Source organism: Papio anubis, chromosome 16, assembly GCF_008728515.1.
Source record: "Papio anubis isolate 15944 chromosome 16, Panubis1.0, whole genome shotgun sequence".
Classification (NCBI taxonomy): domain Eukaryota; kingdom Metazoa; phylum Chordata; class Mammalia; order Primates; family Cercopithecidae; genus Papio; species Papio anubis.
In genome coordinates this window covers 77,929,241-77,949,073 of record NC_044991.1, presented here as the reverse complement: position 1 = coordinate 77,949,073, position 19,833 = coordinate 77,929,241, and the positions used below count along the sequence as shown (strand labels likewise).

The following is a 19,833-nucleotide window of genomic DNA, read 5'->3' as shown; positions in this document are numbered from 1 at the left end:
CATTTTTTATCCAAAATGATGTATACTTGAATGCATTAAAAGCACACCAACAAAAATACACACACTAACAACAAAACGAATGATTTCAAATGAGACTGGGAATGGGAACAAGAACAGGTTAAAGGAGAGACTTTCATGTTTCCAAAGTCAAGAGAACTGCCTTTTAAAACATAAATTATAGCCATACAGAATTAATTTGCAAATATGAAAGCTATAGAAAGGACAAACACCAACTTGAACAACTGTTGCAGAGTTTCATAACTCAAGAAAAGACAGCTTCCTGGCCGGGTACGGTGGCTCATGCCTGCAATCCAGCACTTTGGGCGGCCGAGATGGGCAGATCATTTGAGGTCAGGAATTCGAGATCCGCCTGACTAACATGGTGAAACCCCGTCTCTACTAAAAATACAAAAAAATAAGCCGGACGTGTTGGCACACACCTGTAATCTCAGTTACTCAGGAGGCTGAGGCAGAAGAACTGCTTGAATCTGGGAGCTGAGATTGCACCACTGCACTCCAGCCTGGGCAACAGAGACAAAAAAAAAAAAAAAAAAAAAAAGAGAGAGAGCGAGCTTCCTGAGCTTTATAACATGGGAAGCAACTCCTAAAAACAGCCAAGTGGTTTGATTCTTAGAAACTGGAAATGCACTTGAGAACATCATTTGTTACAATTTATTAGAGAGGAACATTAAAAAAACAAAAATCAAAATAGGCTGGGCATGGTGGCTGTAATCCTAGCACTTTGGGAAGCCGAGGCAGGACTGCTTGAGCCCAGGAGTTCAAGACCAGCTTGGGCAACATGGCAAAACTCTGTCTCTACAAAAAATACAAAAAGTAGCCAGGTGTCGTGGTACGTGCCTGTGGTCCCAGCTACTCAGGAGGCTGAGGTGGGAGGATTGCTTGAGCCCAGGAGGTTGAGGCTGCAGTGAGCTGTGATCATGCCACTGCACTCCAGCTTGGGCAACAGAGTGAGATCCAGTCACTAAAAAAATAAAAAAATAAAAAATAAAATATTGGGAACATAAGACCTTTAAGAGCTGAGGTCCCCAGTGTACCAAAAGAGAGAATCAGACTTCACATTAGAATTTTAAAAATACAGTTAAAGGAAAAATTAACTGGGCTCTGCACAGCAGGTTAAATATGCAACCACTTCCAACAGAAATGATCTAGTCTTCTCACATAGTTCCAAGAATGTGCTTTAACATCTGATTCTCCACAGACAAAAAAGTAAAAGCACGTAACTTCATCAGCAAAGGCCCCTTTGTTTTGGACTTAAATTCACCTCTGATCCACCAAAGTTTATATTAACAATTATCAGACTACTACTTTAATAATATTGTAAGCTTGCAACGTTACTCGTCTCATGCCTATTCCACGTCACTGGTCAGAGGTATATATGCTTTTAAACTAGCCAAATATACAAGTTCTCATGACATCCTCACTCTGAAAACATTCAAACAATGGTTTCATAATGTTATGATTGTTCCATCTTCTTCTAAGAGTTTTTGATCTGGAGCATGTGTTTCAAATTCCGTGTTTGAGCCACTTGCTATGGGTGCTAAGCTCACTTCATTAGAGGGAATAAAGCCATTCTGTCCAGACTCAAAGCTTAGCTCTATCTGTGTTAATGACTCCAGGCTCTCGGTATTAGGAACAGCTTTTGGAATCTGCTGTGGCACTCCATTGTCTTCAATGATAATGTCATCTTCATCGCTGTCTTCATCCTCTGGCTCACAGCTTGGTTCAATGTGCTGTGGGGAGCCAAGAAGGCTGTTATCGGTAGACTGGCCAGAACTGCCAGAAGTCCGACTGTTCCTCACAACATTATTCCTCTGGTTTGCCGGTCTCACTGTTATGATGAGGTTACGGCTATTTGCAATCATCATGTCTGTTACTTGATCAAGGCTCTTCCCTGAAACTTCTATGCCATTAACTTCTAAAACTTCATCATTAACAGCTAATAGTCCTGTACTTTGAGCCAGACCTCCTGGGACAAGCCTGGATATAAAGATCCCTGGAACCTTTTCTAAGCCATGTGGTGTTACCCTGACACTGGAGCCATCCCGGATGTAGAATCCTAGGGGTTTCTCAGTGCCATATTTGTAAAGACGTACCCTACGATGTGTTTCTGGAAGAATATCCACGTCTATAATAGAAGACACAGGTCTAAAGTCTTGGGGCATACTAATGACTATATGTGGCTTTTTTCTATGGTTGTCAGGACGCAATACGTTGGTTAAAACATTCTTCTTCTTTATTAGCGTGTCTGTACCAAAGGCACTATAGTCTGCTTCTTCTGTTTAAAAATAAAACAAAATAATTATAGAAATGCTGTAAAAATATCTATTCACTTGCGGCAGAATCTGTACAGAAAGGATAACTCAAAATATATTTGGTATATAAACAAACTAGCTAATAAGCTTATTTGCTAATCAGATCATAATCTAGTACAGTAGTAAAATGCCATACCAGAAAAAACCACTAGGTGGCCATCTCAAATACACATCATAAAATAAACCAATGTTGAAGTTAAATTTGATAGAGCTCAATCACTATTAAACATTAAATATGGCAAATGAAATTATGATAGATCTTACATATTCTTTTTTTTTTTCTTTGAGATGGTCTCGCTGTGTCGCCCAGGCTGAGTGCAGTGGCGTGACCTTGGCTCACAGCAACCTCTGCCTCCTGGGTTCAAGCAATTCTCCTGCCTCACCCTCCCGAGTAGCTGGAACTACAGGTGCCCGCCACCTCGCCCAGCTAGTTTTTTGTATTTTTTAGTAGAGACAGGGTTTCACCGTGTTAGCCAGGATGGTCTCGATCTCCTGACCACGTGATCCGCCCATCTTGGCCTCCCAAAGTGCTGGGATTACAGGCTTGAGCCACCGCGCCTGGCCAAATCAGCTTCTTAAAATACATTTTTCCTTCATTTGTTTAAAAACCTTGTAATGTGGTTGGGCGCGATGCCTCACGCCTACAATCCCAGTACTTCTCTGGGAGGCCATGGTGGGTGGATCACTTGAGCCCAGCCTGGGCAACAGCATGAGACCCTGTCTTTACAGAAAGTAAAAAAAATTAGCCAGGTGTGGTAGCGTCTGCCTGTAGTCCCCAGCTACTTGGGAGACTGAGATGGGAGGATGGCTTCACTCCAGGATTCAGGTCTACAGTGCACTATGATCACCGCACTCCAGCCTGGGTGACAAAACAAAAACAAAAACACGCCTGCAATTTACATGTTTATCATATGCAACTCAAAGACTTGAAAATGGGATATCTGATTCTCAAAGTAAATCAAGAGAGTAAAATCGTAAATCAAGAGAGTAAAATCGTAACCATAATTACATTATCTGAGTGGGCAGATAATGTAATTGATGCTGGTGCATATCAAACACACACTTAGGAATTGATGCTGGTGCATATCAAACACACACTTAGGAATTTTGGTCTTTTGCTGATAAACACTCTCCCTCAGTTTTCTGGGGGAGTTCTTTTTTGTTGCTATTGTTTGAGACAGAGTCTCGCTCTGTCATCCTGGCTGGAGTACAGAGGCATGATCTCAGCTCACTGCAACCTCCGCCTCCCAGGTTCAAGCGATTCTCCTGCCTTAGCCTCCCAAGTGGCTGGGATTACAGGCATGTGCCACCATGCCCAGCTAATTTTTGTATTTTCAGTAGAGATGGGGTTTCACCATGTTGGCCAGGTTGGTCTTGATTGAACTCCTGACCTCAGATGATTCACCTGCCTCAGCTTCCCAAAGTGCTGGGATTACAGGCGTGAGCCACTTGCCCAGCAGGAATTCTTGATCTCTCATGTTCATTTTGAAAGAAGCAAAGGTAGAGTTTTAACTTTTTTCTTTACTGTGTGAAAAACTATGCATAAAGTGCAATGATATTTTGTCCTCAGTGGTGGTGACACAGACAATAGGAAGTAGTAGGACTCTGGCAAACTGGAGAGCTCCTGCCTCATTTAGATGGCATAGCTGCTTCTCAGTTCCTGGCAGATTTTCTTCATGCCAGAAAGTCTTGCTTTTAGGCAAAATCTTCCCATCTTTAAATACTGCCACCTAATTAAACAATAAACTAAAAGGGAAAACAGACACCTAACACCAGATATGGTTAAATTTATATGGCTGAAGGAAGATAGTCTATAAACAAAACATTTCATCAGAGAATGAGAGGTAAAAGGGAAAATGAAACTAACAGCAGAAACAAAAGTTAAAATAGTATTTTCAAAAATAACTACAACGAGGATAAACTAAAAAGTGAAATTTACATGAATTAAAAAAAAAAAAAACTTCAATAATGCCTCTCCCTGGTTTTCTAGGGGCTAGGCAAAAAAAAAAAAAAAAAAAAGAAAAAAAGAAAGAAAACAAACAAACAAACAAACAAAAAATAAATGGCTTCCCTCCTCCACAAAAGAAATAGTTGAAAATCCTAGTCTCAACTGCTGCCACAGAAAACACCAATCTCACCATCTTGCATTTGTATAGTGCTTCAATTCATATTCTCTTGCTTAATCCTGAACCCCCTCATTGCTAAACTATTATCATCTTCACTTTATAACCAAGAAATTAAGGGTACAACGTTAAGTTATAGAGAAAGAACTAGAGTCCCGGTTTTCTTACTAGACTAGTATCTTCCAAGTCACAATAATGAATGCCAAGTATCAATTATGTCAGAGCACAGGGAGCTTTAGTATTCTTTTCTGATGCTGCGTAAACACTTTTCAAAACCTGGTTTCAGATAAATATATAAGGTTAGGGGTACCCTATTTTTTTTGGCATTTTTTCCCCCTTGTGGACACTTGTCATCATTTATAAAGTATTTGCACTGGGCTCTTACAGAGACAGAAATGTATTTATAATATGGCTTTGGATATAAATTCATTGGTACAACAATCTTTTTGGCAAAAAAACCTATCAAGAATAGTCTTCTGGTAATGTGTTTTCTCAAAATCATACACATTTCTGTTTTAAAACAATCAATAAGGAAAGCCTACATAACATTTATAAGGGAAATTCCAGACCGTACAAACTGAGAACAATATTAAGTTGCCTACATACCTACTCATGGGAAACCTAACCAAAAAAACCCCAAATCTGCATAATTTGGCATCACATCCAGACTCCATCTGAATGCTCTCTGCTAAATTCTCAAAAGCAATATGCTCCAGTACAAAGCCACCTTTGTTCTCCCATCTAGCTAATCAGTTTCCAGGCACTGGGAAAGAAAATATTTTGGCAGAAAGCCAGGGTTCAGGATGTTAAAGTGTAAAGGTGAATGTCCACAAGGAATTGGAGTTGACTTTCTACCTGAATACTATCAGAGCATTAAACTCAGAATGAGATGAAAAGTTTGAAAACTTGAGCATAGCCATTGTCCATTTGTATAATTTCACTTATGCAACAGTACATGATATAGGCTGATACAGCAGCACCACATTTATCCCAAGCCTTTTCTTCAGTCAATGATCTCGGCTAACTGAACAGACAAGGATCCACCTAGAAGGCCTCTAAATAGTCAAGCTGGATGTCTTACTTTCTTACACACATATAGTGGCTGTTCTTCACTCACCCTGCAGGGCCTCCCTCTGAACCTCTTACTCTTTAAACATTAATTCTGAAAAGCCTAGTAATCTCATTCCTTTGCTCATAGAGGGTCATAAACCACACATTCAGAGCAAAGGGTAAGGATCCACTTGTGGGTGGCAGGCAGATATAAGACATAAAAGCTTTACAGTGAGTAAAAAGCAAATCTAGAAGAAAAAAACTTCTACATAAGCTCCATCAGCATCCCCATACAGTAACAAAACAGCAACCGTTATAGTACAGTCATCAACAAAGTTCAAGATTATGCCCCATTTGAAGTTCAGAGGAAGAAATCAAATAATGAAATAATTTTTAAAAATGTTCTAATCCAAGGGTTGACAGCCGTTTTCTGTCAAGAGTCAGACAGTAAATGTCTAGGTATTACAGGCCATATAATCCCTCTTGTAAAAGCAACCACAGACAATCCATAAAAGAATATGTGGCCAGGCATGATGGCTCATCCCTGTAATCCCAGCACTTTGGGAGGCCGAGGTGAGAGGGCTGCTTGAGCTTAGCAGTTCAAGACCAGCCTGGGTAACATAGCAGGACCCTGTCTCTACAAAAAAAAATTTAAAAATTAGCCGAGTCGGGCGCGATGGCTCATGCCTGTAATCCCAGCACTTTGGGAGGCCAAGGCGGGTGGATCATGAGGTCAGGAGATCGAGACCATCCTGGCTAATACGGTGAAACCCCGTCTCTACTAAAAATACAAAAAATTAGCTGGGCATGGTGGCGGGCGCCTGTGGTCCCAGCTACTCGGGAGGCTGAGGCAGGAGAATGGTGTGAACCCAGGAGGCGGAGCTTGCAGTGAGCCAAGATCGTGCCAGTGCACTCCAGCCTGGGTGAGAGCAAGACTCCAACTCAAAAAAAAAAAAAATTAGCCGGGCATGGTGGTCTGTGCCTGTAGTTCAAGCTACTTGGGAGGCTGAAGTGGGAGGATCACTTAAGCCTGAGAGGTCGAAGTTGAAGTAAGCTAAGATGGCACCACTACACTCCAAAACAGGCAATAGTGAGACCCTGTTTCGAGAAAATTTTATATGCAAAAACAGCCAGCAGGCCTTAGTTTCCCAACTCTTGCTCTAATATAAAATGGTTAAGTGAGATAGATCTGGTAACTTTTTTTTTGAGACGGAGTTTCGCTCTGGAGTGTAGTGACACGATCTCGGCTGTGTCACTGCATGATCTCGGCTGAGTGCAGTGACAATATCCAGAAGAGGGAGGGCCAGACAAAGAAATCCAATACAGCTAGAACACAGGGTGAAAAGTGGGAGGGAGGGAGGGAGGAAGGGAAGGAGGGAGGAGTCAGGAGCTGAGTCAGAGGCAGCCAGGGGCCAAACAGACAAACAGGGCCTCCTAGGAAGTACCAAGGTTTACAGACTTTAGCCTAAGGGCAAAGGGAAGAAAACCAAGGATTTTAAGGGAAGACAGAGATGGTAAGCTCATTTGGTTTTTCTACAAAGCTCACCCTGGCTGCAAGTTGGAGAAGCATGTGAGGGGGAGGACAAGAAGCTACTGTAGCCAGCGCAGTGGCTCACACCTGTAATCCCAGCACTTTGGCAGGCCGAGGCTGGGGATCACCCAAGGTCGGGAGTTCGTGACCAGCCTGACCAACATGGAGAAACCCCATCTCTACTAAAAATACACAATTAGCCAGGCATGATGGCGCATGCCTGTAATCCCAGCCACTCAGGAGGATGAGGCAGGAGACTCACTTGAACCCAGGAGGTGGAGGTTGTGGTGAGCTGAGATCACGCCACTGCACTCTAGCCTGGGCAACAAGAGCGAGACTGCTTCTCAGAAAAAACAAACAAAACAAAAGCAGCAGTTACTTCAGTAAATTAGGATAGCACCTGGCCTGGAGCAGAGGACGTGGAAATGGGGAGACAAATCTGCAAAATAACTAGAACACAGTTTTAACAGGCTTGGTGACTGACTAAAAAATAGGTATGTGTCAAAGGTGACACCCAGGTTTCTGTTGTGAATAACTGGTGTCACATACTGAGATGTTACTCCACGATTTCTTTTCTTTTTTTCTTTTTTGAGACAGAGTCTCGCTCTGTCACCCAGGCTGGAGTGCAGTGGCGCGATCTCGGCTCACTGCAAGCTCTGCCTCCCGGGTTCGCGCCATTCTCCTGCCTCAGCCTCCCAAGTAGCTGGGACTACAGGTGTCCACCACCACGCCCAGCTAATGTTTTGTATTTTTAGTGGAGACACCCTGTCCCAGGATGGTCTTGATGTCCTGACTTCATGATCCACCCGCCTCGGCCTCCCAAAGTGCTGGGATTACAGGCCACAATTTATTTTTTTCATTTCTGGGACGTATCTTTTGTTAAAACTACAATTTACAATTCACTACTAAAATGTATGTTCCTTAGACAATTTTAAACTAAACTCTGATTCGTAAAAATGTAACCTTGAAAAACATCTACAAAATAATGTCCAATGCACAAAGTCTAAGAGATGATTTAGATGCCCAGTTACCAGTATCTGGGCCACAAAATCGTGCCTGTGTGAGGGCATGCCCTACGTGAGACCAAGTTTAAAGCAAAGCCTTTCTAGTGTTTCCAACAAAACTAGAATAAATTGAAGAGTTAAACATATGCGTCTGGTGTCAATCAAAAATAGACTGTGTTATAGCAAGAAGTCTGGATGTAGAGATTCTGACTAGATCTGGAGAGGGGTCTGCTGTAGCACCTCAACAGATCCTCCACCTGGCTGATTATCAGGACTGGCTGGGAAGCTTTTAAAAATACACATTTCCCTGGCTGAATTCCAAACTGACAGGAATGACCTGAGTATTTTTAAAAGGCGCAAGCTTTAAACATTTAAAAAAAATTTTTGGTGCACAGCAATAACCTCAACAATGACAGCGGAAAAGTCTATTCTGTACCTTCTCTTCCCCGTCTCCTGAATCAATTGGGATAAACTCTAATACTCTTAACAGGGAATGGCGGATTGGGATCCTCCTCATGAAAATAACTTTTAAGATACCAGGTTTCTTGTGTTCTGTTTTTGCTCCCATGATAACTGCTCTAGGAATAGAGTATGGGATTTTTCTTCTAACAATAAATTGTTATAAAAATTTTTCAAGATATCTAACAACACTATCTTAAACTTCAGACTATAAAGTAGTTCACATATTGAATTGTAAGCTTTCACTTTAAAGGAATTTTAGTAGAGTATCAGATGTTAAAAGATCACACAGTTTTAAATTTTTAAATGGTTTTGCAATTTGCTTTTCAAAAATCACTTGGGGGCCAGGTGTGGTGGCTCATATGTGTAAACCCAGCACTATGGGAGGCTGAGGCGGGTGGATCACCTGAGGTCAGGAGTTTGAGACCAACCTGGCTAACATGGTGAAACCCTGTCTCTACTAAAAATACAAAAATTAGCCAGGCATGGTGGCACACACTTGTAGTCCCAGCTACTTGGGAGGCTGAGGCAGGAGAATCGCTTGAGCCCGGGAGGTAGAGGCTGCAGTGAGTGGAAATCACACCACTGCACTCTAGCCTGAGCGACAGAGTTAAGACTCTGTCTCAAAATAAATAAATAAATAAATAAAATAAAATAATTGGGGCCAGGCACGGTGGTTCCCACCTGTAATCCCAGCACTTTGGGAGGCCAAGGTAGGTGGATCACTTGAGGTCAGGAGTTTGAGACCAGCCTGGCCAACATGGCAAAACTCTGTCTCTACTAAAAATACAAAAATTAGCTGGGCGTGGTGGCATGCACCTGTAGTCCCAGCTACTCGGGAAGCTGAGGCACAAGAACCCAGGAGGCGGAGGTTGCAGTGAGCCAAGGTCACGCCCCTGCTGCATTCCAGCCTGGGCGACAGAGTAAGACTTAAAAAAAAAAAAAAAAAAAAAAACACTCGGTACATATTAAGTGTAACTTCTGCCTTATTGATGCCTAATTGAAATCAAAAAGCAAAGAAAACAGAAAATGTGCTGTATTCAAGCAGTAAAATGTAACTATACTTAATGTCATATTTTATATTAGTTTCTTGAGTTAAATGTTCATTAAGGTTTACAAAAAATCAGATTTCTAGTTAAGCGTCGGCTCAACTTTGCTTAAAAGAAAGAGTGCATACATTATAGTAAACTAAGTAAGTCTGCCAGATTTAGATGCTGGGACCTGATGGTAAACAAGACAGACAGGAAACAAGTTAACATATTCTTAAATAAGATACTTCCAGGTCTTCAGAGGATGATGTGGTAAAGGTGGGAGGGTGGAGGGCTTTAGTTAGGGTAGTCAGATGAGACTCCTCTGACAAAGTTATCTGAGCTAAGTAGGAGGAGGCAGAAGTGGGAAGAGCTGAGGGTGAAGTGTCCTTAAGAATAACCAAGCATAAGAGCACAGAAACAGAAACAAGGTCACAGCTGGGTGCAGTGGCTCACGCCTGTAATCCCAGAACACTGCGAGGTCAAGATGGGTGGATCACCTGAGGTTAGGAGTTTGAGACCAGCCTGGCCAACACGGTGAAACCCCATCTCTACTAAAAATACAAAAATTAGCAAGTCATGGTGGCGCGCACCTGTAGTCTCAGCTACTCAGGAGGCTGAGGCAGGACAATAACTTGGATCTGGGAGGCAGAGGTTGCAATGAGCCGAGATTGTGCCATTGCACTCCAGCCTGGGTGACAGAGCAAGACTCCATCTCAAAAAAAAAAAAAAAAAGAAAAAGAAAAAGAAAAGCTCACCAAGTCTGAGGAACAGGGAGGAAGCCAATGTGGCTGACTGGGATGAGGGAGTGAGAGAATGAGGGAAGATGAGGTTGGGAAGTCCAAATCAGAAGGGATTTTATTCTGGTTGCAATGGGAAATCATCAGAGGGTTTTAAGCAGGAATGAACTGACTACCTACTTTCATTTTTGCTGAACTCATATTTGTATTACATTTATATTTTTAAAATATAAAATATTTCTGTTGAATTGCCTATTTCTAAATCAAATTCTAAGAGTTATCAATTATATAGGACATTTTACCTCTACTATTAATACACAGAAAGCATTTGCACATAGAAACATATTTCTAAGTTGTAATTCCTATGACAATAAAAACCGTCAAAAGTCTCAATAAAAATTACACCATCAATAAATAAAAACCAAAAAAGGAAATAAAACATAACCACCCTTAAAAGATGTTAGGATTAATTCCATAATCATGCAAGGGTATAATTCCATTAACAAAACATGTGGTGGTATAACCCAACTGTCATAATCTTTCTAAGGGGATAATCCAACAAAAGTGTGTCAGATGGCAATACTTTAAAAACCCGCTCTATATCTGAATGCACATTCCAAACAGCAACTAACTTTTTAACAAAAATTACAATTGCTAACAAGAAAGGCCTATTATTCAACCATAATTATTTAAATTCTTCCTCCTTTTCCAGCACTCTATATATAGCTTTCCAAGGTTCTATCCATGGTCTTCATCTCAGGTGGCCTTTATGTTTACTCCCAAAATTTTAACTATCACTTTTCGAAAAGCTTGCAAATCTAACTAGTTTTTGGATTTCTACCCTGAATTCTTGTCTACCATTTCCAATCTCCTGCATGATTGGTTAAGTTTATTTGTCCTAACACAAAACTCATAATTTTCTTTTCCAAATCAATCTACTCTGCTTGTTCATGACACTGTCCCAGCTGTCAGACTCAAACCATCAAGGTATGCTCTGCTGGACTCTCCACTGCAAAGCAGCCAGTGAGTGCAATGACTCCCAAGTATTTCCCCTCCTATCTTCCCACCACTGCCTCCTCCCCCTGGGCCCCGCTTCCCTCCTCTCTACTTCTGGGCCAGTCTCCTCACTTCTTTACCGCCTGCTCCTGGCGCTCTACTGTAAGGCTGCTGCCCACTCCAATTCATCCTGAACAGCCAACTGAATCTTCCTAAGATCATATTCTCATTATATCGCACCCCTGTTAATTACCTACAAGATCCATCTCAGGAGACTTTAGGAACATTAATTTGTGTGTGAAAGTATTTTGTAAAATAGTCAAGTGATATAGGCAGAGGTTATCCTTGGAGGTTTATTTTGTTGGTGGACTTTAGTTCCTGAAACCCAGGAAAGCAAAGATACATAATCAGTGGAATTCCAGAGCCCTGGGAGTGGTCTAATGCTTATCAACTGATTAGAAATAGTTTTCACCTTCAAAGGTAATCCCTACCCATTCTCTCAAGCTACTTTCTTTTTTAAAAAAATTTTTTGAGAAGGAGTCTAGCTCTGTCACCGAGACTGGAGTGCAGTGGTGCGATCTCGGCTCACTGCAACTTCCGCCTCCTGGCTGATTCTCCTGCCTCAGCCTCCTGAGTAGCTGGGATTACAGGCATGCGCCACCACGCCCAGCTAATTTTTGTATTTTTAGTAGAGACGGGGTTTCACCATGTTGGCCATGCTAGTCACGAACTCCTGACCTCAGATGATCTGCCTACCTCAGTCTCCCAAAGTGCTGGGATTATCACGTGAGACACCATGCCTGGCTGCTCTCAAGCTCCTTTCTGGGTTGGCTTATAAATACTGTAAGTCTTTAATTTATCCCAATACTAGGCTCAATGCTCTCATGCTGGCTTCCCAAACCACTTCATTTACAATAAAGGAATAAATGGTACATACCATAATAAACCCTACCCTGCCCATCTGCAGACACACATACATACACACACAGAGGCTACGAGGTTAAAAAAAAAAGTTTTAGGACTCAAAATACATTTGAAAATTCTTGGCTGAGCATGGTGGCTCATGCCTGTAATCCCAGCACTTCTAGAGAGGTGGGGACTGGAGGATCACAGGAGACCAGGAGTTTGAGAAGAGTTTGGGCAACATAGTAAGACCCAGTCTTTACAAAAAAAGAAAGAAAGAAAGAAAATTATTGCCAAATACCGATTTCAATTTTTTTGGAAGACTAATTAATATCCGTGTTTACATCCCTCCATAATAGTAACTTCCCACCTCATTTTCCATATAATTAACTAGTTTTATACGATTTCTTTAAAAGGTATCCTAAAAGTAAAAGAAAATATTTACTGGGTGCCTACTATAAGCCAGGGCACTGCACTTAGCTCATTTAATCCTCATAGTAATTCTACAATATATTATAATCTTTCTATAGGTGCAGACATTGAGACTCAGGAAGATTAAATGGCTTTGTTTCTGGTATTTATTAACTGATAAATACAGCCCTTGAAAGTTGGTTGCCACCAAAAATCAGGAATGCTTCAGATTCCAAAGTCACACTCTTTTCACATTTTTCTGAATGGAGAATAATCCATTTGATAAAGTGAAGATTCAATAAATTCCCAATATTCAGTAAATTCCCAATTTCTACTTAAGGAAAAATAAAACCAAAGAAGTTAACACAAAAGTAACTAGAAATATAAATTTTCTAAAGTACACTTAGTGAAGCATAAAGATATTAATTAAACCAACAATATCACAAATGTTTTAACCTACGTGTTAGTTAACAGAAGAAGAAGATTCACACAAAATGTTTATTCACTAAGTTTGTGGCAAAGTCTGGGTATCCTTTCAGTGGGGAAAATACATTATTTCTATTTCTAACACAATTTTTCTGAACAGTGATACTTACCCTTCTTTTGTATAAATATCCTAAGCAGTGGATTGGCCGTTGAAACAGCTTTGTGATAATTATCATCATTATTTATAGGTAGTAAGTCTCCATGGATGTCTGCATAGCCTACCAAAACGTCAACATTGGGGATCTTATGAACATGTTGTAGTAATCCATAAAACTCCTCAAATTTTCCAGGTTTTGATCTTTCCAGCGAAAACCGACGAAATTCAGCTCCAAACTATAAACATAACAAACATATTACTTATAAAAAAAAAAAAGGTAAAAGGACCCAATTTGAAAATGCATGCAATAGAAAAATTAACGAGTAGAGCAAGTATTTTTAATTAAGGAAAGAAGATTGTCTACTGTCAGGAACCTTACTATCAGGGATTTTAAAAAGCCTAAGAAAGGCATAAGAATGTGCCTCCTGACTGCTGTGTCTCTGAAGAGCATTCCTTTCAAGAGAGGCAGGCTCGACTCAATCCCTGGGGTACCTAGGCGTTACTGCGGACTGTTCTGCACAGTGACTCAGCTCAAACCCTGTCTGGAGCCCAGACTCTGATGACAATGCTCTCCTTACTTGCATCATGGGGTACCAAAGACTTGTCCAAGTCTTTATTTCGACCAAAGGAAAGCATTTAAGTGTCCTCTCCCATAAATGGAACTAGGATTTCACGGGATGTGGTAAGAATCAACAGCAAAATATACAAAAAGAACTGTGAGCTACGTGGCATTAAGGTATGATCTTCCCTATGTTAACGCAGAAAAAAGAAGCTTTAGTAATACATCAAATGTATGTCCTATAACTATCCAATTAACACACAAAGTGTTTATGTGTTTGGCACAGTGCTAGGCCCTAGAAAGCCTTGAGCCTGCTCCAGAAGCTCACCAATTAGTGGGTAAAGAGAATAATTACTTCAGGGAGGTATTAAGAGATCACATAAATGGGGCAGAAGGGGGAGGAAGACAGCCTCTATCATGCCCAATACTTATGTTCACAGTTCTGATTCTCAGTCTGTTTCCCTACACCTCTGTTTTCCCAATGTCAAATAATTAAAAGTGACTCTTATTCAACACTAAGAACTGAGGCCGGGCATGATGGCTCACATCTGTAATCCCAACACTTTGGGAGGCTGAGGTGGGAGGATCATAAGGTCAGGAGTTCGAAACCAGCCTAGCCAACATGGCAAAACCCATCTCTACTAAAAATACAAAAATTAGCCAGATGTGGTGGCACATGCCTGTAGTCCCAGCTATGCAGGAGGCTGAGGCAGGAGAATCTCTTGAATCTGGGAGGCAGAGGTTGCAGTGAGCCAAGATCGCGCCACTGCACTCCAGCCTGGGCGACAGAGCAAGACTCCGTCTCAAAAAAGAAAAAAAAAAAACAAAAACCAAAACACTAAGGACTGGCTCCATCCAGTCCATAATAAACAGGATTTATAACTTACTGTGGGAATAGCATGACATTTCCTCAAACGTGGAAACCTAAGAAAAGTTAATCAGGCTTCTTCAAAAAGTGTCCCAGTCATATAAGTTTGAGAAATGCTACATAATTATGCTCTTGGGAATCACTGTGGAGACCAGCACTTTAAAGGCTCATTTAAGCCCTATGTTGATTTTTTAAAATATTTAAACAAACATTTGCCAAATGTGTTTAACCACACTGAACTCATATTTCCTCCATGTATCTATTACTAGCAAGAAATACTAATATAAAAATATTATGTCCCAGAGAAAAAAAGAGAAATACTAATGTACTGTTGGGGCAGCCTTAAGTATCATGTTGAGAAAGCCCCATCATAATAATTTGAGTTTACAAATATGTCAATTCATTTACCCAAAGGCCCCATGGGACATCTGGATTCACTGGTTTTGCTCTATCTAAAGTTCATCTGCCCTGCTTACACCCATACTCCTCAGTGGTTTTAAAATCAAAACTCACTAAAAACACCTCTTACTTCTAACAAAAAGTTAAAATAGTTCCCAAAACACATTCCTGAAACATAAACACTAACATCTGTCAAGAAAATACGGTGAGTCATACCTAAGGCTCTCAAAAAGTTTAGTCACACCTTCACATTTCGAAGTAAATAAAAACTCAGGGAACACCCTTCATATCAGAGTTAGTCTTATGATGTTATCTAAAGTCACAGTTTCTCTTCCATTTTCTTTATTCTGGTATCACAACATGAAGTTGCTAGTGCTTTCTGATTCATCTACAGGGTTTATCACTTCCCTGATGTATGAATGGGAATAACACCTGATCATTTAACATTTTAGGGCTTCAATGTTTTTGTTAAAGCTTTTGGATGAAATTTCTTCGCTCAAGATTTTCTCTTGCTTAACTGTTATGATAAAAACAATAAAAAATTGTATGGCTTCATGGTATATGTGCACTTTTGCCAATGTTGGCATGGGAAAAAAAACCAAGAGAAATTGTTATGCTTCTTGCAACACAACAATAGGATTAAGAGACCTTTTTACATGAACAAAAACACTGAGAGACAAAATTAAGATTCAATCAGCAATTATTCACTATGTGAACCATTTACAACTGTTTTATCGCCTAATCTAGTTTGCCCTAGTCATCCAGAATGCATATGGACTCCCTTCCCCCAGTGTCTGTTGGTACATTCTAGAAATGCAAACTTAATTTTCATAGTCTATTTGCCTATGAATAATAATTAGGAAATTTTATGACTTAAAGACTGTTCCAGGGTTATTAAAGGACATCACCATGATTATTAAGAATCTTCCCAACCCTAGAGATACAATTAGGAAGATAAATCAGTTACCAAAGAAAAGTCACATACTAGCTGGTACCACAAATTGAACTATAGGTATATTTACATTCTTCATTCTTTTATTATCATTACTATTTTTCCCTTCCACGTGTGAAGATAATAATGTTGACACTACTGCTTTATTGCATTTTTTTATTTTTTTGAGATAGAGTCTCCCTCTGTCACCCAGGCTGGAGTGCAGTGGCTCAATCTCGGCTCACTGCAACCTCCACCTCCCAGGCTCAAGCAATTCTCCTGCCTCAGCCTCCAGAGTAGCTGGGATTATAGGCATGCGCCACCACACCCAGCTAATTTTTACATTTTTAGTAGATACAGGGTTTCACCGTGTTGGCCAGGCTGGTCTTGAACTCAAGACCTCAGGTGATCTACCTGCCTTTTCCTCCCAAAGTGCTAGGATTACAGGTGCGAGCCACCATGCCTGGCCAACACTACTGCTTTACATGAAGAAAAAGAGATCCTAAAAATGGACCGGAACCCAGTGTGGTGGCTAACACCTGTAATCCCAACACTGTGGGAGGCCTAGGTGGGCATATCACTTGAGAACAGGAGTTAGAGACCAGCATGACCAACATGGCAAAACCCTGTCTCTAAAAAGATTAAAAAATTAAAAATAGTAAAACAAAAATGGACCAGCTAGGTGCAGTAGCTCACACCTGTAGTCCCAGTACTTTGAGAGGTGGACGCAGGCGGATCACTTGAGCTCACATGTTCAAGATCAGCCTGGGCAACATGGAGAGACCCCGTCTCTACAAAATAAATAAATAAAAATAAGCTGGGTGTAGTGACGCACGCCTATAGTCTTGCTACTCAGGAGGCTGAAATGGGAGAATCGCTTGAGCTCAGGAGGTTGAGGCTGCAGTGAGCCGAGATCATGTCATTGTACTCCAGCCCCGGTGACAGAGCAAGATCTTGTCTCAAAAACAAAACAAAACAAAAAGGACCTGCACACTACCTAGTTTTGGTTATAAACTCTTAGCAATCAGTTTCGTAAAAAGCTGTGATATCACTAAAGCAATGTCAAAGAAAATACTGTTTCAAAAATCTGTCCAAATATTTTTTAAATATGTATCAGCAATATATATTTGAAACATATAAGGTGTCACAGACACATTAGAAACACTCCTTGCCTATTTGTCAACAGCTAGAATAGTGGGACCGACTTCATTCAGCACATGTTCCTAGAATCAGTGCATGATTCTATTTAAAAGACACAGTTCACTAAAAGCGCAGTATGGCAGTTCAAATATACAACATGTAGTTTAGAAGTAAGTGAAAGATTCACAAGTCAGTTGACAAGAGAAAGGCAAAAAGCCTGAAATTCCAGTTTTAAAGCACTCAAGGTTTTCTTAGTACTAGAGATAAATTACTATTTGATTGTACTTATCAGTATACTTAGAATTCCTACTCATTTTTTTCTATGGAAAAAAATTAAAGACTTGCTACCAAGATTAGTGCTATAAACTTAAAATTTTAAGATGATGCAATATCACAAGTGTTTTTCTTTCCATAACCTCAACACCCACAAATCCAAACTAGACTTATAACAGAAATGCCGTAAGAAGGTTCAACCACTGGGCATGGAACCACTACTGCCACTATACACCGCTAGTGGAAAAGCTCTGCTATATATTTTGGGTCATCTTAACGCTATAGCTCAAGCAAGTCACTTCAATTTGCTATGCTGTGCACAGAGGACACATGGACGTGCACATTCCTTAAATTGCTATAACTACACTTCTATTCTTACTAATTCTGAAACTAGTGCCAATCCTCATATGAGTTAAGTGCCAAATCTTTTTTTTTTTTTTTTTTTTTTTTGAGATGGAGTTTTGCGCTTGTTGCCCAGCCTGGAGTGCAATGGTGCGAACTTGGCTCACTGCAACCTCCACCTCCTGGGTTCAAGCGATTCTCCTGCCTCAGCCTCTCAAGTAGCTGGAATTACAGGCATGTGCCACCACGGCCGGCTAATTTTTTGTATTTTTAGTAGAGATGGGGTTTCACCATGTTAGCCAGGCTGGTCTGGAACTCCTGACCTCAGGTGATCCACACGCCTTGGCCTCCCAAAGTGCTGAGGTTACAGGCGTGAGCCACCGGCGTCCTGCCTCAAATCGCATTTTTTTAATGATGTTACAAACGAATGTAGATTTTCTCGATGTGATTCTCAGTTACAGAAACTTAACAGAACTTGGCTTATCAACCCTAGACAATAAAACTATTCTACCCAGACGCTCTAGGAAGCTTTCCTCACTCCACTGGACCTCACTCAAATCACTCCTTCATTTTACATACTCCTTGGTAGTCTTACAATCTACGATGCTCCATTACATTTTTTAAACTGATGTACTTTCAATTTTCTCCTTTTCTGTGTTTTGGCCTTCTCAATTCTATTTTAAATGTTCTCAGGGCCCAGCCAGTGTCCTGTTTTGTATTCTGCAGTGCCTAAAAGTTATTGTTAAAAAGGCATGAAGGCTTTGCAAAAAGCAGCTTGGGGAAGTCATAACCTTTCTGAGCCTCAGTCTTCTCAAAGAATTGGACTGGATTATCTAAGCTCCTTTTAACTCTTTAACTCAAGAAACGCTTGCTGAAAATGTTCCCGTGGCTGCCCATCACCTTCAAATTCCACCTCAAAACCCCCTTTGGAAGGCATTCCCTAACTAATCCCTCCCTACAGACTACCCTGCTCACCGAGCCTTGAGACTTAGAAATTCAGTGAATACCGCAGTAATCAGCAGCAGACTGGCATACCGTTGGTCAAGGGGAAAAGTACTTGATGTGAGTAGGTAGCAGGATGGAATGAAAAGAGCATCTAGACTCAAACTGTAAAGTGCTACTCCAACGTAAGGTGATAGTGCTAATTTTACAGATTAAATGCAAAGTTAGTGCTAGAAAGAGCGCCAGCAGGAAGCAAAGCGAACTTTTAAAGGGTTGTTTAGTTCACTGGGCTCTCTCCTACGCCGCTCGATGCGCCCCTGAACCACAGAAAGTGGGAACAACGGGGTGGTCCAGGGCCCACACTCACAGCCCAGCAGGCAGGATTCTCCTACACCTTTTGAGCCGCCTCGCATTCCACTCAGTGTGTGCCATCCTCGGGTATACCTTGGCCCCTACTCCCGTCCGTGAACACGGGAATGAGATTTACGGAATGAGATTAAATGCTGGACTAGGTCTTCTTCCTGCCGGGGCCAGGGGCGGACACTAGCGCCCCCCGATCCCCGCCGCCCCCTCCTTGGCAAGTTTATTACCCACAGTCTCCCGCCCGCACCGTCCAGAACCCGGGGCAGCTCTGCCCGTCGCCTCCCACAGCGCTTCGAGCCTGGCCCAGCCTCTCCCAGGCCCCGGCCCCCCAGGCCCGCCGCTCCGCCCAGCCCGGGCCCCGCGCACCTTGCTCTTCACCTCCATGGTGCCCAGGCAGCCGCTGCCCGCCCCGTGCCGGTGGCTGCGGTTCATGCTGAGCGCCGAACTCCGCGACGGCCTCCTCCGGTCGGGCGGTCCCTCAGGAGCGCGGGGAGCGAGTGCGCGACCGGAGGTCTCGGAAAGCGGCTGCGGCCCGGGCGCCTCCTCACAAGCACCTGCAGAGGGGGCGGCCGCAGCTCCTGCGTCTGCACTGAGCTCCACTCCGCCAGCTCCTCACACAGCGGGACCGAGGGTCGGACTGGCGGTGCGGCAGGCGGGGAGGCAGCTCCCTCCCTCCGGGCCCCGGCGGCGACGGCGACAGCGCTGGAGGAGGAGGAGGGGGCGGAGCGGAGGCCACAGGCGCCGCAACCTCTCCCTCGGCCACCTCCCCCGCGAGCCCGCGCGCGCGCACCCGAGCCAGCCACAGCCGCGGCGCGCGCGCGCTCACCTGCAGCTGCCGAAGCTGCCGCAATCGCT

The 19,833-nt window shown here is 42.2% G+C and overlaps 1 protein-coding gene across 1 annotated transcript; it reads right to left on the bottom strand.

The window, feature by feature from the left end:
- Nucleotides 1–923: 923 nt before the first annotated feature.
- On the bottom strand, nucleotides 924–19,550 carry PARD6B (par-6 family cell polarity regulator beta). The gene is made up of 3 exons (XM_003904615.5): nucleotides 19,345–19,550; nucleotides 13,175–13,397; nucleotides 924–2,296 (listed from the first exon to the last, which is right to left on the bottom strand). The coding sequence occupies exons 1-3, from the start codon at nucleotides 19,408–19,410 to the stop codon at nucleotides 1,467–1,469; spliced, it is 1,119 nt and encodes a 372-aa protein (XP_003904664.1). The 5' UTR covers nucleotides 19,411–19,550; the 3' UTR covers nucleotides 924–1,466.
- Between the last annotated feature and the right edge of the window lie 283 nt (nucleotides 19,551–19,833).

Coding starts and splice junctions, on each gene's coding strand:
- PARD6B (XM_003904615.5), bottom strand. CDS start 19,410: ATGAACCGCAGCCACCGGCACGGGGCGGGCAGCGGCTGCCTGGGCACC. Junction 13,398..19,344: donor CCATGGAGGTGAAGAGCAAG/GTGCGCGGGGCC, acceptor TTATGTTTATAG/TTTGGAGCTGAATTTCGTCG. Junction 2,297..13,174: donor GATATTTATACAAAAGAAGG/GTAAGTATCACT, acceptor ATTTTTAAACAG/AAGAAGCAGACTATAGTGCC.